The sequence below is a fragment of the Lutjanus erythropterus genome, chromosome 4 (assembly GCF_056507025.1).
Source record: "Lutjanus erythropterus isolate fLutEry1 chromosome 4, fLutEry1.hap2, whole genome shotgun sequence".
NCBI lineage: Eukaryota > Metazoa > Chordata > Actinopteri > Lutjaniformes > Lutjanidae > Lutjanus > Lutjanus erythropterus.
This window is the reverse complement of record NC_139320.1, coordinates 44,470,704-44,487,812: the sequence shown is the minus strand read 5'-3', so window position 1 is coordinate 44,487,812 and position 17,109 is coordinate 44,470,704. Positions and strand designations below refer to the sequence as shown.

At 38.4% G+C, this 17,109-nt stretch overlaps 1 protein-coding gene across 2 annotated transcripts in view; it reads right to left on the bottom strand.

Annotated features, from left to right (window-relative positions):
• The window catches only part of dync2h1 (dynein cytoplasmic 2 heavy chain 1), a 164,849-nt gene that overhangs the window by 10,640 nt on the left and 137,100 nt on the right, over positions 1–17,109 (bottom strand). For both annotated transcript variants that reach the window (XM_084718107.1, XM_084718108.1), the window contains 5 exons: positions 16,561–16,787; positions 15,109–15,213; positions 8,658–8,774; positions 5,297–5,404; positions 4,806–4,907 (listed from right to left, as the gene is read on the bottom strand). In XM_084718107.1, coding sequence (XP_084574233.1) covers positions 4,806–4,907; positions 5,297–5,404; positions 8,658–8,774; positions 15,109–15,213; positions 16,561–16,787 — 659 coding nt within the window. The remainder of the gene's footprint in view (positions 1–4,805; positions 4,908–5,296; positions 5,405–8,657; positions 8,775–15,108; positions 15,214–16,560; positions 16,788–17,109) is intronic.

The window sequence follows — 17,109 nt, the reverse complement described above, 5'->3', positions numbered from 1 at the left end:
TGTAGGTGGCAAAAGAAAGCTTCCCTCAGGAGACAGCTGTTAACTCTGGGACAGGTTAGGCAGTCTGTGTTGCTTGAACTGTTTAGCAGAGATCAAAGAACTGCCTCACACAAATACGCACACGCACAAATACGCACAGCGGGAGACTGGGGACTAAGAATCTGATGTTATTCAAGCTTAAAAGTCATAATGGAACCTAAAAGGGACCTTGTGTGTCACTTAGCTGCAAGTGAACCATTCAGTCGCTCTCCTGCTGTGTGTGTGTCACACTGAAGTGTGTGAGGAGATAAACCTGCAGGCTTGAGTCATGCCACTGAAATGAGCAAATATTTGTTAAGATTTTATTAGCAATGTTGATGCTGCCAGAAAAGAAATATACTTTCAGGGCTACTGGCACTCACTGAAAGCATACCGGAGCACAGATTAAATTATATTTCTTAATTATTTTCAGCTGCATTTAGTGAAAACTAAAAAACTAAAGGACATTTTCAGACCACACATTTACATACATGGTAAAAAACAGACTGAACTCGTGTGATCTCTCTTTAACTTGTTGGAAACATGGAAATCAGTGAATACTCCTTCCACAAAAGCCTTTGTGTTTGTTTGATTCCTTCTCAACCGCTGCTTATAATTACACATATTATCTCATAAGGAACTCGCATGTGATTTTGCATTGCGGTTTGTTGCAGGAACATTTAATTGGTGCAAATTTGGTCTCCAAGGTAACTTTGGATTCTCAAGTAGCTAGTGAAGCTTGTTAGCAAATGAGCGTTTTGAATAAGAAGCTTCCTTTGATCACTTCCTGCTTGTGACCCTTAGTCTGTTTGAAAGTAAACATCAGGACAAAATAAAATAACAGTCAATACTGAGATGCTAATTACTATAACTGGCACTGAAAACTTGAGTGATACTAGAGATTGTTTAACCTTTAATCAAAATGCCATCTCTGCATCAGTCCTCATGTCTTGATATTAATGATCTTTCCACTGACTAAAGGCAGTGGTGATATTTATTTCTGTCTTGCAGTGCTGCTTACCACTCGCTTCTGATGCTTGGGCAGTTTCCAAGTATGTAATTATTTTTTACTGCACAGCTGAGGAGAGAGGCAATGGAGCTGATACCTCCAGAGTTGTGCCTGCCACACTTTTACAATATTACAACCCTCAAATGATCCGTTTTCCAAATATATAAATCACATCACCAGTTCTTTCTGTTCCTCATCTCTGGTTGAAACTGGGCTAATCAGTTATGGAAGCCTTAACACATAATGGTACACGGTTGGAGACTCTGCAGTGCTGTATCTAATATTATTTGCCATGACTCCTGGTCTCATTCACATTCTGTATTGCAATGCTGCTGTTTTATTAGTAGCAACAACCACCTGTTAATATTACATCTAATAATGCCTTTTTTTGAACTATTGGTTGAGTAAGAGGGAAAGTTATAGGAAAGAAGTCAAAAGGGTAATGTTTAATCTGAAATGGCTGCATGGGAGTGAATGATATATTAAAATGCTGGGATTCAGCTCTGATGCACAAACTTTACTTCCAGTTTCTTCTGTCTAGCATTTCTTTTGTCTGAGGTGGTGGTATAGACCGTAATTTACTGTCATTACCTCCCCAGAGTCATTCTACACTTAACAATGAAGGGTTGTCAAATTAATTCTGCTATATTCTGAGACAAGGAAGTCTTTCCCAAGAGAGCAAGAAGACATCACCAGTTGTTTTGTTTTTTTTTTCTGGTGGGCGATTTTTTGATTTGGGTAATTCAATGTAATGGTCTGCTCAGTGACAGACTCTCATTCAGTGGCAGAGTGCGCACCCACTGAGCAGGAGAACAAGTGGGAGGAAAACAAGCTATAGAGCCAGAATATTTTTCCATCTAACGCAGTGAATTAAAGGTTTATGTCAACCAAACCAGAGTTGGTGATTGTTGGAATACTAGAAAGACTTAACAGAGTTTGTTTCCTGTCTATTTTGAGTGAAGTGTGTTTTACAATGAGTTAACAAAGCAATTACGCTTGACTTTGTTTGATAAAAGAGGGAAACTCGGATTCAGAAGGTGTACTGTTGTGTTTTTGTGTTAATAAAGAAAATGGGTGTAAGAATGATTCTGTTGTTGACATATTCTTCTACACATGTGGCCATGCCAATACAATGACAAGTTTAAGTCAATACATTTATGAAGAACTGCAGAGACAAGACAACTTAAAGGTGCAGGAAGTGTTTCCTGAGAAAGAAATTTGACTTTTGAGTCTCATTTCCAGGGTTCAAATTACTAACACTTTGGACTGATGGCTCAAAGATGGCTGATTCTTCAGTCTTATTCCCAGATTGTCAAATTCTGATGTTTTGGAAAGGAGACTCAACAATCAACTATCTTACCAACCAGTGATTAGCAAAAGTCTCATGTCACAGGCTAGAAAACAGAGCCAAGAGGCAGAGCCACAGAAGTCTGTTTTTTATAAATAAAAAATAAACTGTCTCCACAGCTTTAATATCAATAAGAAAGTAATCAATTTACATTTAATTTTGTTTTCACTTTGCAAATTGCCCGAATGTGGAACTAATAAAGGATTTTTTATCTTTACCAGTTATGTAAAACATTGTCAGTTGGGGTCACCAAAGTCACCAGATGTTACATAAGTCATCAGGTTTTAGATTCCACTGGCAGTAAATCTGATATGTTTCTGAGATTCCAAAGCCTTCTTCAACCAAGGATACTCTAGGCAGTTTTTGTTCAGTACGCTGTGATCTGGGCCTGCAGAGACACTTCCTCTCTTGAAGAAGATTAGCTTAGAAGCAGGCCTGTGCCAATATTTTGGGTCATCATCTTAATTTACAAAACAGGCTTTGGTAAAACTCTACAAAGCTGCACTGCCCTACAAAACTACCAAAATGAATCTGTTTGACTTTCAACAATCTCATTCAAATGCAGAATTTTAATTAAGCACAACAGAAGCAGAGAAAATGTCTTAAACTGGGTCTTAGAAATGATCATCAAGGCAAAAAAAAAAAAGCTATGCCCACTACTTTGGGATATTCATTTTAAAGGAAGGGAAAAAGTTATACATTTTGTAAAATAAGAATGATAGCTCCTTTGTTTTACATACTGAGTAGTTACTTTACATGAGTCAGTCAAAATGTACTGAGAGGGATCCTCACATATGAAAACTCTTACCAGATGTACAAAAGAAATGCAAAAATCACACATTTTTAAAGGGAGGGCAACATGTAGCAAAGGACTGCTGGCTGGATTCAAACCTGCGGCTGCTGCAGAGTAACTAAGTGCATCAACTCAACTATTGTACTTAAGCACAAATTCAAGGTACTTGAACTCTACTCCACTACATTTCAAAGGCAAATACTGTACTTTTTTCTCCAATAGATTTATCTCACAGCTTTGGTTACATTAGTTACTTATTAAGACAAATAAACTACTTAAAACCCTCCTTTATTTGGCTCACAAAGCTAAAAATAAGGATAGGATGCAACAAACATATGATGTTCTTATGGAATGTCATGCATAGCTGTAGATTAAACCAACCCTACCCTACCCAACAGTATATAAAGTAGTTAAAATGAGCTCAACCAGCAAAAAAATACAACATATACATTAATGCAGCAGTAACATTAATCCAAAAACATCAGATATAATAGTAAAACACTGACAAGGACCTTTTTTACTGCAGAATGAGCACTTTACTTTTACATACTTCTAGTTAAGGTAGAGTATTTTCAGTGTTGTATTAGCACTCTGACAAATTTATGGCTCTAACTTCAACCCACCACTGTCTGTATCTGGGATTTAGTAATATACAATTAACACCTAGTTTTTACACATTTGAAACATTTTTTGTCTCATATAATGCATCATAATGGAAATCTGTTATATGCATTGAATTATACGTTATAAGTTATACATTGTTATTATACCTATCATCAAGTAGATAACTCAGTCTTGGTACTGTATTAGCACTAATTGTAGCAAAGGAGTAAGTCAGAAGGGAACGAAACCAGGAAAGAGAGATGATAACAGAAGAGACAAAAAGTGCATTCAGTTAATTGGGAAATAAATGGTGATGAGACTAAAGACCTGCTGATTAATTTAAAGTGAGGAGGAAAGCAGTGAAAAGGGGATTATGCCCAAGGCTTCTCTCAGGAGATTACAAACATAGAAGGAGTAAAAGGTTGACTGTGCATCTCTCCGTTCTACCTCATCATTTCCCCTTTGTCCTCATCTCATCTTGGAGACACACGAGGATACATGCCTTGTTTGCTAGACGTCTACAAGTTAGCTTTGTCTTCTTGACAGTGCACACAACACAATACAACACGTATGTACCCACAAACTAGTGTTTGCAGTATGTTAAAGCTGCTATAATAAATGTCTAACTGGTTATGAAACAGTCTCAGTTTATTACTGATGCCTCTATTTTACCTGTTTAAGTTAACCAGACCATCCCAGAGAGGATCGACTATTTCTATATGATTATTTGTAACAACTACTACTGTGTCAGATTCTCTGTGAAATCAAACAAAACAGGGCTGTCAACATTTTCCCAAACAGAGTTACAGTGAGTAATATGTTAGCCAGTTAAAAAGTAGCAAGAGGAGACTTTTATTCAGATTAGTTTATTTTTGATGTTATATATTGTGGTTATTATAGTGGAAACACTACTCCTTTTTTCTCAAAGGGCCCTCCAAAATCAACAAAATATTAAAGTGCCTGGTAGTAGCTTTAACTTCTTATTTTAACTTAAGCATACAAACTCTATGTATCTCAATTTCTTTCTTTCTTACCTCTTGATTGAGCAGGGCAGTGGCCAGTTTTTGGACGTCAGGAGTTAGCAGTTGGGTCCCTCTGATGACCTTGCTCAGTGCAGCCAGAGATTGGTGGATACTCTGTGACAATAATTACAGTTTAGTGTACAGACTGTGACAAAGTTAAAGAACACCGGTGCCTTAGGTGTCATTTGACATCCTGACTGCTTTGAACTGGTTCATTATGACTGGCTGTGCGATTTACTGACTGGGCTCACTGGTGTGCTCATTAACAAAAAGATGTAGTTAGAGGTCATTCTTATTTTCATCTACAACTGTAGTTACTTTAAAAAACCTTAAAAAATGTTAAAAACTTAAAAAAATCAAATAAAAGTTGGATTAAGGTAAGCATTAGGTACACATAACACAACTGTATGAAGATGTGGAACCAATTATAATGTAATGCAGAAATAATGTGAATTAAATAATAAAAAACATGTTTTTCTTGAGTAACAGGTTATCCGACACACCTGGACCAAGCGGATGGCGTTCAACTGCTCCAAAGTGATAAATGATAGGACCGGTGATCCCTGACCTTCTGTAGGTGGGGGCACCTTCTGATGGATCAGAGTAGAACCCTGATAGATAGTAGACAGACAAACAGACAACAGACATATTCACATACATATGTTGACAGGATAGACCAGACCTGGTGCCATGTGACCCACAACGTCATCATGAGCACTTGGAAATATTACAACTAAAATCAAAAAGTCAGTCATTTTGTTTACAGTTAAACTGTTATCAGGCCTTTATTCTCAAAGAGGTCAGTGCTGTGTTCACTGGTAATGATAACAAACTTTACCTTTTACACTTTAACTTTATTGAGTCAATGACACACATCCATGTTGTTTACATTGTTCTTCTTCTACTGGTGCTCCTACTATTATTGCAGCCTGTATCCAGCATGCATGGCATACTGTAAAGTTTCACATTTTAGACCCTGCCAACAAAAATAATTAGGCCACAATTCATCACACGACAATTCAGAAAGGATGACCAATAGAAGTTCATTACTGTGTTAGCCAGATATTAGCTCATACATACTTACGTACCGCTGTGCCCTGTATAGAACACTTCTGACTGTTCTATTATTAGAGATTCAGCCATTATTAGAACCTTTTATCACATTTGTGTCTGGTCCATGGCAGCCTAGTCAATTTATCATGTGGCCCCCCGTGAAAAATAATTGCCCACCCGTAGGATAGACAGATAGATTGCCAGAGTCATGTTAAAAAACATAATTTTCGAAGACTGAGACGAAAGAGAGAGAGATGATAAAGGGGATGGCGGGAGGGAAGGAGAAGGATTATATTTTCTACATTCAGGGAAGCAAAAATAATGAGACAATAATCATTCTAAAAACCTCAGAGCTATAGATATTTTTTGTACTCTGGGCTGCAGTGGTTCAAGGCCTGCTGTATAATATTGTACAGTTGTCCTAGCGTTGCTTCACATCCCTCTTTTCAATGGAGCACTATTGGCAATACATCAACTAATCAGTCTCATCAAACTGGCGACAGAGAAGCAGGGATGTAACATTATTTAGTGTAAGATGCATAATGCATTTTGAAATTGCTGCTGTGCAACAGCATGCTATCTTTTTTCATTCAAATTATTTCTTCCATTACTACAGTGTATCTTCCTACTGTTCCCTGTGGGTTTCCGTAGCTCAACACACATACACTAAACTGTCCAGCTCTTGGTTCTTCCACAAAAAACAAGCTGTAACCAAATAGGAAATTGTTTCTCTCCGCAGTGCAAACCAAGAGGACAATTTGTTTACACTAGTTAACACAGAAATCTATTGTAAGCACACTAAACGTTTGTATTTGTATTTGTGTACAAACACAAATGCATACAGAAAAAACAAATGTGTACCAGCACTGACATTGTGTTGTATTCAGTTGCTGATATCACACTCTGTACCTGTAGCCTATTTTGTTTTCCTTGCATCTACTCAGTAAGAGGCAGAGGAGGAAAGAGGGGCAGAGAGGATAGTGTGACTGCAGGACGGAGGAATGGAGACAATGGAGAGCGGGAGATAAATGAGACAATGAGCAAAAAAATTCAGCTTGACTACAGCTCTGCTATTGTCTCTATTCAAAAATGTGACTTAACAGCCAAATAAACAGTATCTGCTGTCTCGTGCTTCTCCCCTCGATCCAGACTACAGAAAGATTTGTCGGAATAAATACATAAATATCTCCACACACAAAGTCAGGCCCACTCGCAGTTTATAGATACACACGCACACAAATAATGTGCATGCATAAAGGGGTGCATTTAAGCTACACTTCAGGGAACAGACCACTGATGGTCAAGCACAGAGGGTTAGCTGACAACAAAGGGCCAGTTAATTGAAAGCGGTCAGAGGTAGATTGTGATCTATGGGAAGCAGGGCTGGTGGTACAATTTTCAACAATTAACAGAGTCAATCAGTCTCCTCTCAGTAAGTACAAAACAACCCCGCCTGCAAAGAGAGGGAGCCATATGTGCAAATGAGACAAAAGGAGAGGGAGATCATGTGTGATTTACAGCGTGAGAGGGAATAAAACAGAGAGGGGGAGTGTGGTGGCTAAATTATTTAATGTAGAGGTAGATGTCCTTTTGATTTGAAAAGGTGCCAGTCTCCAAGCAACCGCACACAGGAGAGCTGCCTGACTAGAGAAGCCAGTGGCTGTCAACACGCAGCGCTCAATTAGACCACACTAATTTCCAACGAGCTTTCACAGTTTTTAATTTAGACTAGTTGCTGCTGTGTGGGAAATGTGAAAACATGATTTTGCATACAAATAAAGTCTAGCATGGAACTGTCAAAGCTTGAAAAGAACTTCAAAGATTTAGATAGTGTTCTCAAAACTAATCTATTAGTAAATACTTACCAGGTACTTTGAATTTAATGATGAAATGGTCTAAAAAATGTAAGTATTTACCAATTATGAATGAGTTAATTAGGGTTGGGCAATTAGATGAATACACTGCTGTTTGGTCATTATGTTGCTGGTTATGGGTTTTGGGCAACTTTTGTCATTTTATTTTGCTAATTTAATGAAAGGAAAACAGCCTGTAGAGCCAGAATATTTTCACATGTGAATTAAGGATTTAAATCAACAAACCAGGGTTGGTGATTGTTGGAACAGTGGAATGACTAACCAAGATGGTGAGTTTAAATGAAGTGTGTTTTATGACGAGTTAACAAGGCAATTAAGCTCTTCTTAGCTTGGTAGAATAATAGTATTTTTTCTGTTCAATGAGAAAATAAGTGTAGGTCTGCAGATAAAGATTATTTTCGTGACCGATTGATCTGCTAATTGTTTTCTGGATTAATCAATGAACCATTTAACCTATAACATGTCCAAAAGTAATGAAAAATGCTGATCATAATTTCCCAGAGACATTTTTTTCCAAGCAACAGATCAAAATCCAAAGACTCTTCATTTACCATCATAAATGACAAAGAAAAGCCACAAATCCTCACAGTGAAGAAGCTGCAACTAGCAAATATTTGATTTTTGCTGAATGATTAATGAATTATCAATATAGCTGGCAACTAATTTTCTCTTGATCGACTGATCTATTATCGACTAATTGTTGCTGCTTCTTGACACTTTGTGAGTTCATTTTGATTATTTATAGATAGCGTAGAGAAGGTATCGAACTCGCCGCTCACATACTTCAAGTTGATCAAGATTAAATCATGGAGCCAGCTTTACAGTTTGTTTTGTGGAAAAAAAAGGGCAACATAAAAGAAAGATCTGATTTTTTTCCTCAGATTCAGTAGTTTGAGTTTTCAGTTTACAGAAAACAGATAAGAAGAGAAAAACTGACCTGGTTAAGTTTCTTCCACAAGTGGAGGACAGGCGAAAGTCCATTCGACCAGAGCTCCCTGTCAAACTTTGAGCCTGTTGCTTCTGAGCGGCTCAGAACACGCAGCTGGGAAATCACCTGTGAATAAATCAATTATAAAAACAAACAAATTAATCAGTTTAGCAAAGGTGTTCTAGAAGTGGAGCAGAGGTGCCTGTTTCCTGAATTAGTCATCTGAGCGTTGCATTTGTTTATGAGACAGATCCTGTGGCAGCAAAAAGGTCGTCCAAAAATAAATGGCCATGTAACTGCAACTTCCCTCATCTAATTATACACTGAAGTGTGACTGATAACAAAAAAAAGGTATGTGTGGTATTTACTAAAGTACACCTGTCTCCTCTGAAAAACTGCAAAGAAAGGGGGGATATAATAAATATGCACTTTTGCTTGTTCCACCCAAAAGCAATGCATGAATAAAATGCTGTTTTTTAAAACGCTGTAATAAAAAGTCATTGACATCTCTGGTGGCTACACTCTACAGTGACAGTCAACACTGTTTCATGTTCTGGAATAGTGAAAGAGTGAAAAAAGGGCAAACCCCAAACACATCTCCTAACAGCTCCTTACACACCTAATCAAGCATGCTTAGCTTCAGGCTTAAAGTCCTGGATAGTGCTTTTATCTTGACTCGAGTGTGTGTTTGTGTGGTTGTGTGAGTTTCCATGTATATGTGTGTGTTGTGAGGAAGGCAAAGCGTCTGATAAATGGCTTTCATTTGGGCCAGGAGAACTCTTTACTAACACCTGCTTTATCTTCTCTGCTCAGGAGGGGAAGTGTGAGTATGTGCGTGCGTACGTGCATGCATGTGTGTGTGTTTGTAAGGAAGAGAGAGAGTGAGAGAGAGAGGAAGAAGGAAAGGAAGGATAAAAAAGCAGATAGCTAATCTAGAACTTCACCCTGACAGCAGTAAAAATGAGGGCAGCTGAGGATGGAGATTTGAAATATATTGGGGTTCAAATATATAGGGATTTAAATATATTAAGATTTATTCTTATCTGAACCAGTGACTACCAGGCAGCAACTGCATTTACGGTCATAACCATCTGGGGGGAAAAAAAACCCTTACTAGACAATGTCTATGTGCAAAGTTCAGTTTTAATTTCACTGGGGGTAAAGCTTTCACTTTAATTCAGTGTAATCCAGGATTGTGGTTCACAGTTTTTAATCAGGGGACTATTTCTCATGGTCTTAGTAAAGATGACGTCCAATAAAGACATCTACTGAGCAGAACTCTGGGAAAAGAAGACACAAGCACATATGCTATTTAATCACATATATAAAGGCACTATCACTGAGCTGAATAAAAGCACAGAGACAGCTCATTTATTCAAACAAGATGGAGGGAGAGATACTTTCTTGATGCTCTGCTTTTTGTATTGTATTAATTGTGATAACAACCCAGTGATACATTTTCACTTGTTAGTCCCAGTTTATACTTTAAGCACTCATCTTCTGCAGTGCACATAAAACATATTGCTACAGCAAACTTACATGAGTATGTTTTCAAAGTGAGACTCGTGTTTTGATGCCTTTCTTTGTCATCTGCTCGTACTTCAGCCATAAAATCCCAGCGCACCAGGAAGCATATCTCCTCTCTCATTGCGGCACATGCTGCAGTGCACTGGGGTGGCTGAAGTGGCTGACAGCACGTCACCGGCCCTCTGTTCTAGTGAGTTTTGGACTTTTATGAAGTTTTCAGTTTGCCATGCTGTTGCACTGCTCTGTGTACATTGACACTGCTAAAAAACAAGAGCTGATTTCCAGGCACTCACCTTCTATTACAAAAATGAAACGCTCACTGCATGATTATATTGTGACCAAAAGAATGCACAATAAAGATGATGTTGTGATATCTACAGAAAGTTTGAGGGGAAAAAATGCTATCAGCCAAACCATGTTTAAGTTGTTTTTTGTACGTTTTGTCTCTTTTTTTTGACAAATGAGTAACACTCAAAATAGTGAGGTGGAGGGAGAGTCTGTAACTATAACTCTACAAAAATGTACAAGAAGTATAATTACACTTAAAGTGGAAATGATTTAAGAGCATACAGTATTTTTAAGAGGAACCGGATTATTTACACCAGTGGTTCCCAACTTTGTTTTTTTGGAGCCTCCTTACTCCTGCCTGAAGAAACTTTAACACCCCCCAGCCCACAAATACGCACACACACCAAAAGAGATAAATTCCAAAGGTTTACACTCAAAATTGACATCAACTGTAATTGTTTTCATTCTTATAAACTCCCCCTTTTGTAAATGTCTCTGTTCTTGTATTTTTCTTTTAACAACCATCAGAGTAGGTTCATACATGCTCATCCTAATGAAAAGAAGAATGATGATTCATTATTACAGAGCTTGAGAGATTACAGAGGTCTGGCCTACTAAATAGACTGATACAGTATTTTTGAGTGAGGACAAAAAATGAATCTTTTTTAAGTTGTTTCCTACACAGACCTTTGAATAAATTCTGTTTTTTAAAAAAAAACACAGTATTGTCATATGTGTGTTATTATCATGATATCAATATATCATTTTTAAATATCATGATTATATTCAGCACTGGTATATGGCGATGTCCCTAACGCACACACGTCCACATCATACATTGTGTCTGTAAGCCCAATGCAATGCTCACCAGACATTTAGAACCATTCTGACTCATTTCAGGTCATTCACACTAAGATTAAGCATTTATTTAAAATGGCATCCACCTAAACCGCTGACTGTGCCCTGGGCTCTGTTTGGGGTGTGTGTGTGGTCAAGTGCCCAACCCACAGAAAGTGACAAAGGTCTTTAGGGAGAGGAGAAGCCATGAATTAAGGTTAAAAAAGACAGAGGGAAGGAGAGACACAGAGGGAGCATGAACATGACAGTGACAAATGACAGCAGGAGGGGAGACAATCACAAGTAGGGGAAATAGGTGGAGAGAGACACAGTAACACACACACACACACAAGCGGCCTTGTGGGATTTGTGTGAATTAAACTAGGCTGGTGGCTGCAGCGATCAGCAGACCACAGTGACAGTATGAATGGACTTAAAAGCATTAACACCCACATGGGGACCGCGCACACAAGCTGTGCTGGTTTTGTGTGGTTTAAGTGTGTTTGCTGAGGATAATTGCACACACACAGACACATACAAACACAAAAACATCACCTCACTCTGTCCATCCTATCACCTCCCTTCATTTTTGCTCTATTTCCATGAACAGGTGTATGAAGTTGCGTAATGAAAACACTGATTTTGCTCATAAAACAAGGACTAGAAGGAATTAATTTTGCACGCTCTGTTCTGTTTGAATCATACAAAAAAACAAATAAAAAGTTGGTCACAAAAAGAGAGAAGCACTCTTCACTCTACATCCTGTTTCTCTTCTATCTCCCATGATTATATCACACACACAGACACAACAGTTAAAGAGCACATTCTGTGTATGTGTGAGACTGTTGCGTTGAGTTACATCAGAATCTGCAGTGACCATCAATCCCTACACACACACATTTCCACACACTGACACGTCTCAATATCTTTGTGCTGATCCTTATTTCAATCCTCTAATCTGGGATCTAACTTTTTTGTTAATGACCCCACTTTCATGTCCCAGGATCCTTATTACCAAGATGTACAATTCTTTAAAGTGCATGTTTATTTTTTAAAAGAGCAATATGTAGCATTTGCTGTCCAAAAATAAGTAGTGCAGTCTATATAGCCATTTGGATAAGTAGGTTGATTCTCTTTTAATATACAATCTATGGTGAAAAAGTAAGCCTGTTATCCTGAAAACAAAAGCCCACTGCTCTGAAAATACACACTCTGGAGTTTGAATTCAGTACCTGCCTGTCTTATCGCCTGCCAGACTCCATTAACATATTACTCTCTTTAACCATTATAAACATCTTCTCCTTCTATAAGATTATCAGTTATTTATTATAACTCATAAACAGACACATACTCATTCATAAACATTCTGCATTTATTTGAAGCCTAAGTAATGGGCATACAAAAACTTTCCAAGGAGGACACTGCGGCTGTAACGTTGTTGTCAAAGAAGTAAGTGTTTCAACATGTTTCCTTAATCTCTGATGTAATATCATGGTCATTTCATGATAAATATTTCTCCTTTAAATAATTTTCTATATAAAACATATCCAAATATATCAGCCTGAGGAATCTTTGGTGTCCTGTATGTTATGCAAGTTCAAGGTTGAGAAACTTCACTCGCTCACACCTACCCACCTCAAGCTTTTGGTCAGTAATATACTAATAAATCATTGTTTTCCTGTTTGCAGACTCTTGACCATTGCTCTATTTGTTAAAGGGACATTATTGCTGCAGTGTAGACTTTATAAAATCAGCTTACACTTGAAAACGCAATGACAACATAACCTTGACGCTGATAAAAGCAGACATGATATTCCCTGTGATGGATTACCCATCTAAACCTGGTTTCATGTCTCTGCAAGGTGAATTTTATTCGGTAGTGAAATAAATGGAAACGGATGGCTGCCTGGTATAATACCTTAACCTTAAATTGAAGTCCTGACCCTAAAATAAACCGCTTTTATGTCTCCTGAATAGAGGTGGTCCCCCATAACATGACTGAGGGTGTGGGATTGTTTGAAGGATAAAAACACAAATACATATATATTTATCAACTCACACTCTCAAACACACACACACACACACACACACACACGGAGTACAGACTGTTCAAACTGAATCAACTACAATGTCATACAATACACCTGCGCAGTTTTCCCCTATAATTTGGTAGAGTAATCACCTGTGTAATTTGTACAGTAATTGGCTTTCTATACAAAGAGTGCTGTGACAAGGCAAAAAAATGGCTGCCAAAGTGAAAAAGTGAGTTTCTCTTGGCAAGAAGTACTTGTTTGTTTGTTTGTTTGTTTTGTATTAAACTCCAGAAGATCTTAAACATCAGTATCTGTACTGACCAGTATGAATGTATATTGAGAGTACTTAATAGGAACCAGCTTCTGACTGTCAGAACCAAAATATGGATGAGGTCATGGACAAATGGTGCTGCTGTTGTTATGTAACGTTAATTCGCTCCAGCATAGCTGGCATTTTAGAGTCAAAACTCTCCCCTAATGATGGCAAAGCTGTCACCATCAGTCAATTAAGTTTGATGCTGGATAACTGCATGGTCACATTTTGTGTTCTCCAGTCATGGCCAGTGGGCTCACTATACTAAATCTAACAAAACTGAAGCCAAATGCAATGTAAGTAAAAATCGGTCGTGTGTAAACGGGGTAACACGAGCAACCTCACCAAACACTTAAAAATATAGCACTCAGCAGCTAATGTTATGTCCTGAGTGCAGCATCCCAGTGGTTTTGATGACGATGAGATTATCAAAACAAGTCGAGGTAACACTCGCTATTGTTACAAAAATAATTTTGCATCGTCCAACTCATTCCTCATCACTACAAGGGAAAATGACAGGCAGAATGTCACAAGCCTGTAGTCAAATTTCTTGGTAATCATTCCTTGTAAGATCTCACCATTCAATGCGATTCTGATTCAGAGGATGCATTATTGATGCATCTGATATTTTACATAATGATATTTAGACGATAAATCAAACATACTTGCAGCTGTTGTCTTTTGTGAATATGAAGCACATCTCTCCCTTACAATATACTCTAGCGTCTGTACGCTGTGGACTGTCCAGTTGCTGCATCGTCCTCACAGCTGAGTTCCGCCTTTTTTGCTCTGTCAACATTTCTTTGTCATGGAACATTTGGAAAATTGATTTTTAACATTTGTGAATCCGCTGAGAACCTTCCATGTCCGCATTGCGATGTTTCTAAGAACTGAGTTTTTCCCCCAGCCCTAGTTTCTTTAATTATTCTAGGTAGCATAGTTTGGTAGCCTATGTTGAACTTGCTGTGAGCTGTCCTAACAACCAGAGAACACTCATTTTGTGTTGCTTATGGCTGTTAATATTTTCAGATGTAGGGTGATGACCACAGCCCTTAACCAGAGTTACCAGTTACCCCAGTTAACATAATATTGAATCTTTCCCCATCTTTTCATGTCTTTGTTTTTTGCATTCAATTATGGAAAATAGTATCAATAGTTCACTGGTCTGCAACACTGTGTGGTAAGAATAATTGTAACTGTAATAATTTCAAAGGGTTTGTTTATGTGTATACAGGCATGTATGTGATTGCATGTGCTTCTGTGAGAATGAACATGTGCACTGATGAATGTGCTTGTGGGCTTTCCTGTGTGAGTTAGAGAGAGTGCACATCTACATATTTGTGTGAGTGTATGTGTGTGCCTTTGTGTTTGTATTTTTTCATGTGTGTCGTGGTGGTGGCGGTGCTGCTGCTGCTGGTGTGTGTTTGTGTGTGTAAGCAGGTGGCTGAGTGTGTGGGTGCACCTGGGAGCTGATGATTCTCTGGGAGGATCTTTCTATGTTGGCAGGCAGACCAAAGAATGCAGGTCTGTCATCCTCAGGGAGATTCTCTATTACGCTGCGGTAGTCCTGGGAAGACACACAGACACACACAGGTCACACGCAGAAATGCTAAACAGACAGAGAATGTCAGTGTGGTGCCTATTTTTATCATGGCTCTAAGACACAAGACAACATTTTGGCATTTTCAAGCAACACGTGCTACTACATTGAAAAAAATAAACTCTTGCAGCGTGGTTGTTGGATCGCTTTGTGGGAGCATTGGATAAATAATACTGTATTGTCCTTAATTAGGTGTGTTGTTTGTACGGTTTGATGCAGTATCCATTTGGCACTCCCACTTACTACCGACTTAAATTGCAGAGACTGCCAATTCAAAGTATAAATTTCCATATTGACTTCTTTTGTATAGCAAATGGCTCTGCATTGTACTAACTGATTCTAGTCTCGGACCTGAAATGAACAGATACCTAATGAACAGTTTTGGGCATGTACGCCCACTTGTTTGTTGTGTATACTAAGCTGAATCAACAGAATGCAAAGCAATAGAAAGAACAAAACCACTTGTGTAAACATGAGGCCAGCTAATTGGATGAATTTGTAGTGGCTACTTTATAAACCGACTTAAAATGGAGCTAACACAACATGGACTAATGAAACTTCAATACTGACCAAACCGCAAACAGTAAATTGAGTCGGTGAAAAACTTGGGAGCATTAATTCAGTACCCTTTTTTTGAATTGTTTTTGCTTCTCTGCCAGGGCTTCTGAGACCATTAGAAAGAGCAGAGGAGGACAATGCAGCTTAAGTTTTTAAGTACAGAAAAAAACAAAGAAGTGTCCCTTTTTCTCAGTAACAAGAAATTATTTCTTGAACATCTTTGAAGGGAAAATTCAATAGTTTTATTTGGAGGTCCAGTCAGTGTCAATGGGAATTTTAGTCAACTGAAGCAATACATTTTTCTGTGTATGTTACGTTGACCAAGAAACCTGAGTTCATCTGTGCCAGCTGTGCCTCCATGTACCATGATGCATTGCATGCACACCCATGTTGCTGTATATTATGATCCTAGTCTATGTCTTATTACTTTGTTAGCAAAAACATTGTGGTAGGTGAAAAAAAAAATACTCATCTAGCACGTCCCCTAGCTGCCCAGAGGCAGACTATAAATCCAAGCTGAAAATAGCCTGTAGTTCCTCCTTAACATCAATGACATCACTGTGACATCACTGTGAATTCAAGCCAGAATCTATTGCTTTAAATGACTACATTTATCATCAACACTGACATCTACATAAGAAGTACCAGATTTTCCTATAAGAGCCCCACATATAGTATCCACACCTTCAACTGTGAATTCAAGTGTGCGCCTGCCAACTGCATGTGCTTCACCACTGTGTCGCCCTGGCAACCTACCATAATGGAGCAAGAGTTTGGGAGGCTGATCTGAGGTGGAAAGAAACGTGTTCCTGATCTGCTCCTTCTTTGACCGGCTGAGAAGGAGGACGAGAGGAGATGAGCAGAGAAGAACTGCTCCAGGTAGGAGCGTAAGATGCGGAGGTCAGAGGGGTTGTCGATGCGTCCACCATAGATGGCACTCTCCAGAAGGCCATGGACAAACTCCCACTGGAAATGTTTACCGTCTTGAGAGATAAGAAGACACACAGACACAAAGAAAGCTATAAAAATGTTCACTGAGCACCTCTGCAAATCTTACACGCATAAAGATGCGTGTGGATTTCCAAATGGTAAATGTAGTCAACTGAAGCAATAAATTCCTAATGTGGGATATATATATTGGCCAAGAAAGCTGCGTTGTCCTGCTGCAAAATCTGTTGTTCTTCCTGCATTCAGTGATGTCACTGGATGCAGGAAGAACAACAGGCTATTTTAGCCTATATTTATAGTCTTGGCTTCTGAATAGCCAGGGGATGTACTATATGAGTATTTTTGCATTTTCCTGGT